Source organism: Peromyscus leucopus, chromosome 7 (assembly GCF_004664715.2).
Source record: "Peromyscus leucopus breed LL Stock chromosome 7, UCI_PerLeu_2.1, whole genome shotgun sequence".
Taxonomy (NCBI): domain Eukaryota; kingdom Metazoa; phylum Chordata; class Mammalia; order Rodentia; family Cricetidae; genus Peromyscus; species Peromyscus leucopus.
In genome coordinates this window covers 84,658,488-84,674,591 of record NC_051069.1, presented here as the reverse complement: position 1 = coordinate 84,674,591, position 16,104 = coordinate 84,658,488, and the positions used below count along the sequence as shown (strand labels likewise).

At 39.5% G+C, this 16,104-nt stretch overlaps 1 protein-coding gene across 8 annotated transcripts in view; it reads right to left on the bottom strand.

Annotated features, from left to right (window-relative positions):
* Tfdp2 (transcription factor Dp-2) overlaps positions 1 to 16,104 on the bottom strand; it is a 130,685-nt gene that overhangs the window by 83,990 nt on the left and 30,591 nt on the right. For 6 of the 8 annotated variants that reach the window (XM_028866018.2, XM_028866022.2, XM_028866019.2 and 3 more), the window contains one exon: positions 5,511 to 5,577. The exons of the other annotated variants lie outside the window; for them this stretch is intronic. In XM_028866018.2, coding sequence (XP_028721851.1) covers positions 5,511 to 5,577 — 67 coding nt within the window. The remainder of the gene's footprint in view (positions 1 to 5,510; positions 5,578 to 16,104) is intronic. 8 annotated transcript variants of the gene reach the window in all.

Here is a 16,104-nt window from a genome sequence, read left to right as displayed (position 1 = left end):
GCCAGCAAGTTCCAGGACAGGCACCAAAACTACACAGAGAAACCCTGTCTCGAGATTAAAAAAAAAAAGTCATCTTGAGATACGTAGCAAGACCTAACATCAAAATATGTATGAAGGCAGGGGTGCACACATGTGTGCTCACACTTGCACACCCTTACACCCCCACACACACACAGACTTGCACAGACATGCATATGCATTAAGATAGGGAGAAGTGTGTAGTATTAGATGCAGTGATATAGTGTGTACCCTAATAAACTTGTGTGAGTATAAGAGGATAGAGCCAGGAACTAGATTAGACATGGAGGCCAGACAGTGGTGGCACACACCCTTAATCCCAGTACTTGGAAGCACACACATCTTTAATCCCACAAGTGATGTCTGGGCATAGAAAAGTATATAAGGTGTAAGAAAACAGGAACTCACTCTCTTTAGGCTGAGGATTTCCTAGAGGTAAGAACTAGTGGCTGGCTGTTCTGTTTCTCTGATATTTCAGCTTTCACCCTTATATCTGGCTCTAGATTTTTTTATTAAAAGACTATCTAAGATTCAAACAACAATTAGAAGCAGTCTTAGGGTTTCTATTGCAGTGATAAAACACCATAACCAAAAGCAACTCAGGAGAAAAGGGTTTATTTTAGTTCACAGTTCCACATAACAATACATCATCAAAGGAGGTCAGGGCAGGAACTGATGCAGAGACCATGGAGAAGTGCTGCTTACTGGCTTGCTCAGGCTGCTTTCTTACATACTCCAGGACCACCTGCCCAGGGGTGGGCAGCATCCACTATTGGCTGGGCTCTTCCATATCAAGCACCAATTAAGAAAATAACCCTACATACAGGTCAATCTTATGGAGGTGCTTCTTTCAACTAAGGTTATCTCTTCTCAGGTATGTCTCTAACCTGAGTCAAGACACAAAACTAGCCAGCACAGAAGCTCTAACAAGACCAAAGTTTAGATGTAAAAGATAACAGGAACTAAACAGGTAGAGAGAGAGAGAGAGAGAGAGAGAGAGAGAGAGAGAGAGAGAGAGAGAGAGAGAGAGAGAGAGAGAGAGAGAGAGAGAGAGAGAACGGCACAAAAATGGTGTCAAAAGGCTGGGGAGACGGATGAGCTGGTAAAGCGCTTGCCTCACAAGCATAAGGACCTGAATTTAATCTTTGGAACCAAAGCTAAAAAACAAAAACAAAGGATGGTGGCATGTGTTTATAATCCCTGAGGTTCATTGGCCTACCATCCAAGCCTAGACCAGTAAGTATGAGAGTCTCTTGCTTTCTTCTTTCGTTTTTGTTTTGAGACAGGGTTTCTCTGTGTAGCCCTGGCTGTCCTGGAACTCACTCTGTAGACCAGGCTGGCCTTGAACTCAGAGATCTGCCTGCCTCTGCCTCCTGAGTGCTGGGCCATATGCCTGTGCCATAACCACCAGAGAGACTCTATCTTAAAAATGAACAAAATTAAAAAGCCATGTATAGTGCCTCAGATCCATAATGCCAGCAAAGAGTAGGCAAAGGCAGGAGAATCACTGCCAATCTACGGCCACTCTGGTCTACATGGCAAGAGCCAGGACAGTCAGGATTTCAAAGCAAGACCACTTCAAACACTGAAATAGAAAAAGGAAAGAAAAGGAACAAGGGATGGGCTCCTAGAGGAAAGTAGAAAGTGTGGAGTCCATGAGGAGATGCACCACACTACTAAAAATCTTACCGAGTTTGCTAAGCCATTCAAGTAGGAGTCTGGAGAATGTGTGGGAATGGGATTTAAGGCTGTGGGATAATGGTAGAAGGAACCTAAGGCTGGATCAGGCTGAGTTTATTGACACTGGCCTGAGTGGAGAGTCTAGGTTTAATCTGGAAGCTTGCACAGTTAAAAAGGGTGTCAAAAGTCTGTGTAAGGAGAAATTACAAAGCTAGAGTGGGTATGCTGTTCAAAGCCAATCCTCTACAATGGGAAGGCCCAGAAGACATGGCAGATGCAAAATGGTCTGGGGGTACCAGCGCACTGCAGAGCCCCACTGTCACTCACCCCTTCTCCTGTGCCGTACCTTAGGGGTGGAGACTCTTCTGCTAGGTTGGATCAATTAAATGCAATGGGTTTAATTGGGCCTGGGAGAGCAGGGGCCGGGTGGTAGCATTGAATCACCAAAGACAAGATGACCTTAGTAATCCTAAGGGGCAGGATAGAAAAAGCAATGAACAGAACAGCCTAACCTATAATGGTCAGCCCAGGTAAAGTGAATTTTATGGTAACATGACTCATATGGACCTTCGGTATTGGCTAATCAATCAGTCATGGTGTTTCCAGGCATGAAAGAGGTAAGAAGCCTACTGAATTTTTGTTTGATCTGTATAAGCAGAAAAATTTTCAAACAAATGAAAGAAAGGCTACAATGGATCATGACAAAAGGGACTCTCAGCCTGTGAACCAATTTCCAGAGTTGAGCCAGCTTGCAGACCCAGAACCCCTTGAATGAAGGGATAGCCAGGTTCCCCTGAGGAAGGACTTGATAAAATACCTAAAAGTCCTACTGTCAACCTTTCTCTGGTCCTTCTCCAGAGGGACCTATGGTCCTTTCAAAGGTACTGTACCACTGGGTGAAAAGAAACAGCAATACTTTCAGGGGTCTATTAGATCCTAGGTCTGAACTGATGCTGATGGCCCTCCAGTTACAGGAGAGGCTTATTGAGGTCAGGTGAATAATGGAATTTTGGCTGAAGTCCAACTCACAGCAAGTCCAGGGGGTCTCCCAACTCATCCTGGTTATTTCCCCAGACCCAGAATGTGTAATTGGGATAGATACACTTAGAAGTTAAGAGAATCCTAACTAATACAGTGATGTAGCAAATCTCAGGCTAGATTGGACTATATAACAAGATCCTACCTAAAAAAAAAAAAAATCAAAACAACAAAACAAAAACAACAAAAAGCCCCAAAATAACCACAAAAAAAAAAAAAAAAAAAGAATGAAGCCTGGTCTACAGAGCGAGCTCCAGGACAGACACCAAAACTACACAGAGAAACCCTGTCTCAAAAAACTGAAAAACAAACAAAAACCTTCCCTTTGCAGTAGAGACCATTAAGAAAAACTGCACCTGGTCAAAGTGCAGAAAACAACTAATTGTGAGGTGTCCAACCACAGTGGATACATATTCAACACAACAGCACTCAAGGCTCAGGACACCACAGAAGAAGGAACAGGAACGTAAGAGCTAAAGGACAGGAAGTCTGTTCTAAGAGTGTGTCTCCTAGAAATGACAGGGAAGCTACACCCATGATACCTCAACAACATGGCTGCCTAAACCACACACACACACACACACACACACACACACACACACACACACACACACACCCTGCACTATGGTGGCACAGGCCTTTAATCTCACCACTCAGGAGGCAGAGGCAAGCAGGCCTCTGTGAGTTTGAAGCCAGCCTGGTCTACATAGAGAGTTCTAGGACAGCCAGGGCTGTTTCACAGAAAAACCCTGTTAATAATAATAATAATAATAATAATAATAATAATAATAATAATGATAATCCTTTTTTTAAACCTGACCCCTCTATCTCTAACTTTCCCAGTTGTTCTATACAGTTAAGCAAGCTCAGAAGGCTTTGCTCTGTAGTTAAACTGCACCAGGATTTCCATACATCCAGGGCAAACCCTTTTACCCAGTGTTCTTACCTTTCACATGCCCATTTCAACAGCCTCACTTAAACCCTCCTCTTCTCCTTACCTTGGGACTTTTGAAGGCATGTTTTCAGTCACCATTGCCTTTCATGATTTGCTGTGTTTTTCCTTATTTTCCAAATGTCTACATCACTCATCATCCCCACCCCACTGCTCTCATTTTCCCTTTCATCCAGGCTGTGGCTCCTGGGTTTTCCTGACCTGCACATTGTATGTTACAAAAGGAGAGAATCCCAATCACATACTGAAAGTTTTAAGTGTACTAAGATACTGATTTCTTTCTGCCCCATGGCTTGGAGTGGCTATAGCTCTTAGGTATCACACCTATGACCTTTAACAATCCTATTTTTAGGCCTAGTGCATTGAACAAATGTTACATTACCATTTTCTATGTATGACATCATGGGGGGGGGGAGTAAAAAACACCAAGACAAAATATTTCTCAAATACCTTTATAACACTCTCAGAGTAATTCCTATAGACTATTAATATTATTTATTAAGCTAGATATTTTTATACCAAGTACAGACTTCCGTAGTCTCCATGGCACATCTCATACAGTAGACGAAATCTTTTAAGAAAACTGGTGTTTTCTCAAAACTGTAATACAATGGCAACTATGTTGTTCCTACCCTGTACAGTGGAAAATGTAGAGTATTTACAAAGCAGGAAAAAAAATGATACCCCACATAGCCATCACTCAGCTTAAATACTCAATCACCTTATAAAGAATACTGCTTTATCTGTAATGCCCACATAGTCTACCCTCCTCACATTAGATTACTCTGAATCCAGCTTCAGACATCCTATCATTTCATCTATAACTATTTCATGTAGGCCTACATGCTAAAAGACAGCATAGATGTATATAAAGATGTTACCAGTTTCCATGAAAGTCCTTATGCTGGTGAATCAGATTTCTGATATTAAGTATGCCCCAGTAAGTCATGGATTAGAGAAATTTATCTATTAGAAACACATATTTATTACATTTTTCTCTACTGCATTTTCTTACAAGTTGAAACAACTTGAAAGCAGAAAATTGGGGAACAGTTTTTAATTTTTAAATGTTTTATTAGCATATATTAACTATACATAACAGATTTCATTGTGACAGTTTGTACATATACACAAAATGTCCCAATTACACCTGTCTTCCTGTGACCCTCACCTGTCTCCCTCCTACCTCCATTAATCCTCTTCCCTTCCCAAATAGCCCTCTTCCTACTTTCATGGTTTTGTTTTATTCTGTTTTGGGTTTTGGGTGATCCAATAGTTTCCACTAGGGGTGTTTTAGGAGCATGGGCACCTTACCAGAAGCTACATCACTGAAGAAGAAGTCTTTCCTTCCTCTATCAGCCAGTGACTACTATAATAAAAAGAGAGGAGTCCCTTGAGCCCCTCACTCCCACCCTGTTTCCTTTTGTTTTGGAGACAAAGACTCACGCTATAGTCCAGTAGAGCCTGGAACTGAATAGAAAGCTCACACTGGTCTCAAACTCATAGCAATCCTCCTGGCTCAGCCCCCAAAACATCAGAACTACAGCATATGCTACCATACACAGAAAAAATAGATTTAACAGTGTCAATTGGAGTAAGATCTATGGTTAAGGAGCTTTGATACCTCTAAAGAAAGAGAGAAAAATTGTACAAAGACCTTCCACTTCCTAGAGACAATTGATATTCATATGACTCATTTGGTATGTAATGACATCCTAACACTATGTAACTATTGTACACAAAGGAATTCTTATAATTGCATATTTTATAGGAGAACTGCAACAAAATTAAAGCCAGAAATTTTTTATTCAATAATCCTTACCTTTTGTTGGACTGAAATTCTGATCTATAAAGCCCCTCAGTTCTGCACTTGTGGATGTCAAACCAACCTAGATTAAAAAAAATTAATACTCGGATCTGAAGTATTATAGCATTATTTAATAGACTTTTTTATCTTCCACCAGAGGTCTGTATCAAGTATTATATATAGTCTTATGAAATAAATCAATTATATCATCCATAGGAATATATTACTAAAAAGAAAATGTTACCATATTGCTTGAAATGGGAAAAACTAAGAATTTTAGATCAAAAATTAATGGAATGTTACTTATGAGTTAAACCAAAATCCACAAATTTTCTGAATATTTTGAAGGCAAGTAATATGGCAGCTGCCAACAGATAAATCACAATTCCATCCTGAGAGCTGGAGGCTTGGCTCAGCAGCAGAACACTTGCCTAGCATGTATAAAGCCCTGGTTTGAACTCTAGCACTATAAAAATAAGAGTAATTATATCCTCATTGCTGCCCTTAATTTCTAATGTTCTTAATCACTTCTACAATGTTTTAAAGAGCTAACCCAGAAATACCATGACTAACTCAAGTCCATTCATGTATCTGGGTCCACACCGGCTCATAAAGCCCACTGTTATGTGCCCTGGTGAAGCCATTCAAATTACAAATTTGCAATGAGAATGTGCTGCCTGCCAGTACTTACCAGTTCTGGTTGTTGTAAAGCCCCAAGGAGATAAGTAATGCAAAGGATGCAGCACACTACATGGCACACATTCTTCAACCTATGTCAACACTCATGATTAGTTAGTACTGTGTATCAGCAGCTCTCTGTGGCAATGGCCTTCGGAGGGTTTGTTTCACTTAATGTATTATCTACAGGGCTATTTGGTAGCACAGATGAAGGCAGTACCATAAGAAATAGTCTTTCTCTGTTGCGGATACAAAGCCTCATATATCCCAGGCTGGTCTCAAACTGTACAGCTGAGGATTAATCTTCTGATCCTCGATCTCTATCTCAAGAGTGCTGCAATTACAGGAATGCATGACCACACCTGATTTTCATAAAAATTCTAAAAATCTGTTTCAGAGCCTAGTGGAATCTCGACTTTGAAAACCTGACACAGGGGCCATCAAGACAGCTCAGTACATTCAGTGCTTGCTGAATAAGCCTGAATATCTGAGTTCAAACTCCAACTCACATAAAGATAAAGGGGAGAATCAATCCCACAAAGCTGTCCTCAAGAGCACAGTGGCATCAGGTAGCTCCCCCCATCCCCCCTATCCCTGCATCATATATATATACACACATAATAAGATTTTTATTTAAGATTAAAAAAAAACTTAGCTCAATCTCTAAATTCAAGGCCAGCCTGTTCTACAGAGTGAGTTCCAGGACAGTCAAGGCTATATAAAGAAACCCTGTCTCAAGGAAGAAGACAAACAAACAGCTTAGCTCAAAGCAAGTTATAGTAAGTGGATTATTACTATATATTATACTTTTATACATTATAGAGTTGTAATCTTGTAACATTACAAACTTGCAATATTCTGCACTTTGAACATTACAAATTTGTAGTCTGATACCTCAAACCCTCTTTTCAAATATATCTTTAAAACAGTTTTATTGGACTAGAACTAATTATAATGACTTCAAATTATTGATCCTTATCTTGATGTTTTGAGACATGTCTAAATTATTAAATGATCGCTACAATCAAGCTAATTACAAATCCTTACTTTTATGGTAGGTTGTATGCGTGCCTGAGTATGTATACTGAATAGAGTTAATTTAATATTGATCTGTGCTGGTATAGCTCAGCAAGCTTTGCCTTGCATGCCCAAGTCTCTGGGTTCAATTTGCAGTACTGCCCCTACCTCCCAATAAAACTATCCTCATAACAAATTACAAGCATATAATACGATACTTCAATGAGCATCACCATGCTGCAAATCAGATCCTCAGTAACTTAAAAGAATTTTAAAGAACATGAGGTGCTGAACTTTGTGTACTTGACTTTAATTTTTTTTTTTTTATAATTTTATGTGTATAGGTGGTTTGTCTGCATGCACATCTATGCACCCTGTGTGCCTGGTACCCACAGAGGCCAGAAGAGGGCATCAGATCCTTTGGAACTATTGTTACAAACAGTTGTAAGCTGCCACATGGGTGCTAGAAATCAAACCCAAGACTTCTAGAAGAGCAGCCAGTTCTTTTAACTGCTAAGCCATCTTTCCAGTCCAACACTGGACTTTTTTTTTAATTATTTAATATTTAACATTATATATCCTCCATAAGCACTCACTTGGTCCCTATCAATTTAATAGTTTAAGAGCTAATGATTTCATTATTCAGTGGTTAAAATCCTTTACCAAGTGCAGTTTCCTTTTACCAAAATATTTCTATATATCGTTCAACACAGCCAAGGAATTCTGATATAACAGACAAATGGCACCTAAAATCAAATTTTTACAACAGAAATTGACACTGAGATGTGTAGAAACAAGCTTCTCAATTCTATGAGATGGTGTAGCTGCTTTGCACAGAGATTTAAGTTCAGCCAGCCTTAAAAAAAAAAAAAAAATGCAACGAACAGCCACATCATGGCTCTCCTGGACTGCTCATGAATATAATGTTCCACATTCAAGCAACTGAGCATCTGCTGAGCTGTGTGCTGCCATTACTAAGGAGCCCGTTCACACTGTAAGCAATTCTGCTACCAAGAGAAGACAAAACTTTAGTCTGTCCTACTTTGAAAAGAAAGCAAAAATGGCGAGGACTACTTTTAAATATATTTATCCCATGTCTAATACAGGACCATTTAATACACATACAGTAACTTCAGGAGAGTTGTTTTACATTTTTCTTATTTTATAAAAATAACAGTTAAAAAAAAAACCTCAACAAAAACCACACATTCACAGTACAGACTTCAGTTACTGGGTTCCTGTTAGGCTTAAACACCTGCTCCTCATGCCAGTCTCTGCATGCAGAGTAAAGCAGCAGCAACCAAACCTACAAACTTCCAAAGCAGCTGCACACCCATGCCTTAACTGTACAGTTAAAAATTAGACAAAGGTCAACTAAGTCTCAATATTACAGCCTAATTTTAATCTTGGAAGACAGTTTAATCTAACGTTCATAAAAATACTACCAAAACCAATTTATTAAATCAAAGTACATATTAAATTCTATTTTTATACTTCATAGTTTATAGATTCAAAGTATATTACTTAAAAGTAAAAAAGTTGGCTAGGAAAGACATTAAAAATATTCTTTCTAACCAGTTAGTGGTGGCTCATGTCTTTAGTCCCAGCACTCAGAAAGGAGAGACAGGAAACTAGCCTGGTCTACAAAGTGAGTTCCAGGACAGCTAGACCTGTTACACAGAGAAACCTTGTCTAGGGAAAAAACAAACAACAACAACAAAAAATAAAAAAATAAAAATAATAAGAATTCTTTCCTTGGCTGAAAAGATGGTTCAATGGTTAAGAGTGTACACTATGTTACACTCATGTCAGGGAGCTCACAACCATCTGTAACTCAAGCTCCAAGAAATCCAATGCTTCCGAAGGTCTCCACAGGCATGTACACTTTGCAGGCCTGGTTGTGCATGGCTTTAACCTCAGCACTCGGGAGGCAGAGGCAGGTGGGTCTCTGAGTTTGAGGCCAGCCTGGTCTACAGAGCAAGTTCTAGGACAGCCAGGGTTACAAAGAGAAACTGAGAGAGAGAGAGAGAGAGAGAGAGAGAGAGAGAGAGAGAGAGAGAGAGAGAGAGAAGCGTGTTCTTTCCTTATTCTATTTAAACAGAATTAAAGTTAGGGTATGGTGGTACTAGACTTTACTCCCAGTACTTGGAAGGCAGATCTCTGTGAGTTCAAGGCCATTCTGGTCTACATACTTCCAGGACACCCAGGGATAGTGCAATCCTGTTTCAAATAAACAGACAAGTAAATAAACAAATCAGGAAGTATGGGGTTGGAAAGAATGGTTTAAAGTAGTCATTGCAGGCTGGGGAGACGGCTCAGTAGTTAAGAGCACTGGCTGCCTTTCCAAAGGACCTGGGTTCAATTCCCAGCAACCACATGGCAGCCCACAACTGTCTGTAACTCCAGTTCTAGGGGATCTGACACCTTCACACCAATTCACATGAAGTTAAATAAATCATTTCTAAAATGTTTTTTAAAGTGGTCATTGCTCTTACAGAAGATCAGTTCCTAACTTTCAAGGGGATAGAGCTCGCACTCTCCTATAATTGCAACAAAAGTGGCTCCAGTGCCCTCCTACAGCCTCCACAGACATCGGCCTGCACATGTATATTCACACGTCTACACACGCAACCAATAAAAAGTAATCCTAAAAATGAATGAACTAAAGTAAAAAAGGAACTAAAGGGGGCATCGTGATATAAGCCTGTGATCCCAGCATTTGAGGGGCTGATCTGGGAGAAACCCAAATCAAGGCTAACCTTGAATACACAGTGAATTTCAGGACAGCCTAAGCTACCCAGTGAGATTCTGTCTCAGAAAAAAACAACAAAAAGAATATTTCATTGAGCAAGAGAAAATAAAACTCACATTTCATGTTATACTTTTTGCCTAATCAGATACTAAGAAATGTCTTCTATTTAGGTATTTCACTATAAATTTTCTTAATTAATTTAAACAAATTTAATGGATTTAAGGTACAGATATGATATAAGATAAATATGGAATGATATCTGGGTATTCTAATGCTGTACTACAAACTGTGAGCAGTCACTAAAGGTATGCCAAATAAAATACCTAAGCCTATTTTTGTTTTGTTTTTTGTAAAATGTTTAGCCCAAGCTGGCCTTGAACTTGTGATCTTCCTGCCTCCTTCAGCAAATCCTACAGATGTAAGCCACCACAACCAGCTTGTTTTTGGTTTTTTTTTGAGACAGGGTTTCTCTGTGTAGCCCTGGCTGTCCTGGAATTCACTCTGTAGACCAGGCTGGCCTCAAACTCACAGAGATCCACTATGCCTCCTGAGTGCTGGGATTAAAGGCACGTGCCACCATCATCTGGCCCTAAGCCTATTTTTAACAATCAATTGTATTCCTCAATAAGAATATTATAAACTGCACTGATATTTAGTATTTCTGACATAGAAAACAATTCAAAGAGATGATCTGTACTTAGTGGTAAGCTCTACCTTTCACAGGCAAGATGATTTTGGAATCATCATTATACAGTGTACATATGTAAACAACAGACTTGAATACCTTACATCAAATAATTGTGCGTATTTGTTTATAGTGAAGTAATACTTAAGTTTTAATTATTATTTAGATGCCAACAGCTTCCACAACATCAACATATACAATTTCCTAACAGAAATGTAGATAACCAATAAACACACAGAATATTAGTTTAGCCTTACTAGTTATCAGAAGAAATCACATACAACTTTTTGCTGGTTAGAGTGGCTAAGAATAAAAAATAAAAGTCGGGCAGCAGTGGCACACGCCTTTAATCCCAGCACTTGGGAGGCAGAGCCAGGCAGATTTCTTTGAGTTTGAGGCCAGCCTGGTTTACAGAGCAAGATCCAGGACAGGCAAAATGAATGAATGAATGAATGAAGGAAGGAAGGAAGGAAGGAAGGAAGGAAGGAAGGAAGGAAGGAAGGAAGGGAGAAAGAAAACCTGTAGGCAGAAAGAAAGAAAGAAAGAAAGAAAGAAAGAAAGAAAGAAAGAAAGAAAGAAAGAAAGAAAGAGAGAGAGAAACCTGTAGAAAGAAAGAAAGAAAGAAAGAAAGAAAGAAAGAAAGAAAGAAAGAAAGAAAGAAAGAAAGAAAAACTGTATAAAGAAAGAAGGAAGAAAACCTGTAGGTAGGTAGGTAGGTAGGTAGGTAGGTAGGTAGGTAGGAAGGAAGGAAGGAAGGAAGGAAGGAAGGAAGGAAGGAAGGAAGGAAGGAAGGAAGGGAGAAAGAAAACCTGTAGGCAGAAAGAAAGAAAGAAAGAAAGAAAGAAAGAAAGAAAGAAAGAAAGAAAGAAAGAAAGAAAGAAAGAAGAGAAGAGAAAGAAAGAGAGAAAGAAAGAAAACCTGCAGGCAGGCAGGCAAGACAGGCAGGAAGGAGAGAGAGAGAGAGAGAGAGAGAGAGAGAGAGACAGAGACAGAGACAGAGACAGAGACAGAAGAAAACCTGTAGGAAGGAAGGAAGGAAGGAAGGAAGGAAGGAAGGAAGGAAGGAAGGAAGGAAGGAAGGAAGGAAGAAAGAAAGAAAGAAAGAAAGAAAGAAAGAAAGAAAGAAAGAAAGAAAGAAAGAAAGAAAGAAAGAAAAGAGAAAAAGAAAAAAAACTGTATAAAGAAAGAAGGAAGAAAACCTGTAGGTAGGTAGGTAGGTAGGTAGGTAGGTAGGTAGGTAGGAAGGAAGGAAGGAAGGAAGGAAGGAAGGAAGGAAGGAAGGAAGGAAGGAAGGAAGGAAGGAAGGAAGGAGAAAGAAAGAAAAGAAAACCTGTAGAAAGAAAGAAAGAAAGAAAGAAAGAAAGAAAGAAAGAAAGAAAAGAAAAAAAGAAAGAAAAACTGTATAAAGAAAAAAGGAAGAAAACCTGTAAAGAAAGAAAGAAAGAAAGAAAGAAAGAAAGAAAAAGAAAGAAAGAAAGAAAGAAAGAAAGAAAGAAAGAAAGAAAGAAAGAAAGAAAAGGAAACAAAGAAAAACTAGAAAGAAAGAAAACTATATAAAGAAAGAAAAGGAAGAAAACCTGTAGGTAGGTAGGTAGGTAGGTAGGAAGGAAGGAAGGAAGGAAGGAAGGAAGGAAGGAAGGAAGGAAGGAAGGAAGGAAGGAAGGAAGGAAGGAAGAAAAAATAAAAGAAAGAAAAGAAAGAAAACCTGTAGACAGTACTCTTGCTACTGTTGGGTTCATTGCTCCTTGCAAACGTATAAGCATATACATAAGAGAAATGTCACTCTCATACATTACTGGTAAGTAAATAAATAAGCAGCCTTTAGAAAACACCATGAAGCAGTACGATTCTAGAGCTCTTAGAGAGGAAGCTATAACTCAGTAGTAAAGTACTTGCCTCACATACATGAGGTCCAACATTCAATATCTACTACTACTACTAAAAGGGGGGGGGAATAATCTCTGAAAAAAATCATACACACTCATTATACAACTCAGAAATCTTCTAAGCCTTTTGTCTGATGGAAATAATCTAACAAACGAGCAAAAGAGTACGAAAATGTTCAAAGTCAAGAATTCCTAAGAAGTAAGAAGCAGAAAAATGAGTTCTAAGACAGGCTAGCTAGATCAAGACCGAGGACACAGCAATATCCTGTCTTAAAAAACAAAAGCTGCAGCCGGGCGGTGGTGGCGCACGCCTTTAATCCCAGCACTCCGGAGGCAGAGGCAGGCGGATCTCTGTGAGTTCGAGGCCAGCCTGGTCTCCAAAGCGAGTTCCAGGAAAGGCGCAAAGCTACACAGAGAAACCCTGTCTCCAAAAAAAAAAGGAACAAAAGACAAAGGCTAAGGAAGGCGGCTCACACCTGTAGTCCCACCAGTTGGAAGAGTGAAGCTGGACGACCGCCATGAGTAGGAAGGAGGCTTGAATTACACAGTGAATTCAAAGCCAGTCTAAGATACATAGTGAGATCCTATCTCAAAACAAAACTCTTGAAAATGCTCTAGTGGTGGCTGAAAGTAATCTTAGCATTTGAGGGGCAGGAGAAGCACTCAATGCAAACCTGGGCTATATAAGACCTTGTTTCAAATTACAAATACGGCCAGAGAGATAGTTTGATCAGTAAATATCCTTCACACAAGCCTGGTGACCTGAGTTCAATTCTGGCATCCACCGTGGAAGGAGACTCAATTCCTGAAAGTTGTCTTCTGACTTGCACAAGCACCCTGTGGCTATGTGCACCTACACACAATACAAATACACCCATACACAAATAAATAAAAGTTTAAAACATTGTAAAGGGAAAAACAGAAACATTTAAAAACGGGGGGAAATGACTACTATCAGAAAACTGGTATATTGTCCATACCATGAGTAACGTAAAATAGCCTCTTAAAATGTTACAGAAGTATCAAGGTTAAAAAAAAAAAAATACAGCATATGTAAAAAAGTTTCATTGAGAAGGCAAAATATAGTACACCTTGGCTTATTTGTCAAATCTTCTTTTGAAAGACAGGCACGGTGCTGGGTGTTGCATGTCTGCAATTCCAGAACTTAGGACACTGTTGCAGAAAGACTGAGTTTGAGAAACTGGCCTGGCCAGGCACTGTCTCAAAAAGAAAAAAAAATCTATGCTGTATACTAGATGAACTTAAAATATACTTGAATTTTTGGTCCAGAAGATTCATTGGATAGTAAGTACTACTAGATGACATGCAGAGAATATATATGTCAGTACCTCATCTCATCCTCTTTGCAAAAGGATCCATGCCATATCCTGTGTTATTCAGACAAGAGACATTAATGACAGGCTCCTGGTCCAGGCCTAACACCTTCAGCATCCTATTTCCTTCCACACAGATGGAAAGATCTAGATCTGTGAGCCAAGCAAGGTAATCAAACTGCTTCTGTGGATCCACCCCCCGCCCCCAGGAGCTGAGGACTGAACCCAGGGTCTTACCACTGAACTAAATCCCCAACCCCCCTTTTTTTTTTTTTTGGTTTTTCGAGACAGGGTTTCTCTGTGTAGCTTTGCACATGTCCTGGATCTCGCTCTTTAGACCAGGCCGGCCTCGGACTCACAAAAATCCTCCTGCCTCTGCCTCCTGAGTGCTGGGATTAAAGGCGTGCGCCACCACTGCCTGGCTCTTACATCTTCTTATAAACTGAAACACTATAGGACCCAAGTAAGCCATTATGCTACCACCTATACAGCCAAAAGGTGGGGTCGAGGGACACAGTATGTGATGCCACCTTTCAAACCTCTAAAGTAGAGGTAGTGAAAGCCTGAGAACTCTAGACTTTTCAGCTAAATGAAGCAATATATTTACTCTTTGGCTTAAACTGAGTTTTGCTGTGATGAATGGTTGGGTTTTTGTTGTTTGTTTTGATTTTCAGACAGGATCTTGCTACATTAGCTAGCATAGCCTCAAACTCACCATCCTCCTGCCTCAGGCACCTGAATGGCTAGGATTACAGCCATACACTTCCATAACTAGCTCCTTAACAGTTTTGAGAAGGATTTTGGTTTTTCCTCATCAAGTATGATCTAAAAGGCAAAGGTAACTGTATGTTTGTGCGCGTGTGCACACACACAAGTGTTCTCTGTTCTCAGAAGAGAAATGCTTTCCTAGAGTCTGCAATTAGACGTGACAGGAAGGAAAGGATCTGTCAGCCTGCTTCTTTCCCTCCTGTATATCTCCCTCAGAATATGCATGGGAGAGACAGTGTAAGGCTGACTATGGACCTAAGGTGATCTTCAGGTGAGAGGAGGAAGAAATGAAGCAGACGGATAACATCAGAAAGGGATGAGCTATGAAAACAAATAACTGTTCCAATTCCCGATAGACTCCTGGTTTGGGGCCCACGTCTTTCTGAAGTGTAGACAAATTGCTAAACGGTCTTATTAAATAAAAAACACGGAGCAACAACATCTCTAGTCATCAGAGAAATACAAATCAAAATGACTCTGAGATACCACCTTACACCTGTCAGAATGGCTATGATCAAAAACACTGATAACAGCTTATGTTGGAGAGGATGTGGAGCAAGGGGACCACTCCTCCACTGTTGGTGCAAACTTGTACAACCACTGTGGAAATCAGTATGGTGGTTTCTCAGAAAATTGGGAATTGATCTACCTCAAGACCGAGCCATACCACTCTTGGGTATATACTCAAGGAATGCTCAATCATACCACAAAGATACATGCTCAACTATGTTCATAGCAGCATTATTCATAATAGCCAGAACCTGGAAACAACCGAGATGCCTGTCAACTGAAGAATAGATTAAAAAAATGTGGTACATATACACAATGGAGTACTACTCAGCAGAGAAAAACAATGACATATTGAAATTTGCAGGCAAATGGATGGAACTAGAAAATATCATCCTGATTGAGGTAACACAGACTCAGAAGGACAAACATGGTATGTACTCACTCATAAATGGATACTATATGTAAAGCAAAAGACAATCAGACTGCAACCCACAGATCCAGAGAGGCTACCTAGCAGGGGAGACCCTAGGATGACCGTGGCTTATAATAAGTTTTGGTTTTACCCAATCACTGGACAAGCTTTAGTGAAACATTTCACTATTAGGATAAGAATTTGTACTATATATCAAGCTGATGAAGGAAAATGCTGGCTGTACTTTCAGGTGGAGAGGCTAAAATACTTTTAGAATATGGATTAACCTATAGAAAAATGTCTGCCGTAAATCAAACAGTGAAGGGGAAGATGAATAGGAAGCTCACTTACACAACTTTAGTAAAACATAGCTCTCTGAACAGATGAAGATAGGTTTATTCTGTATACCAGAATCTAATCAATATTGATATGTATAATTCAGCTATCATTTGGCTTAAAAGGGATTAGGAAATGTTATCATTTATACTATTTTCTACAGAGAAAATATTTTACTGTTTAAAATAACCCTGGACTTTTAAATTACAACCTGTTTTTATGTTCAAAGGA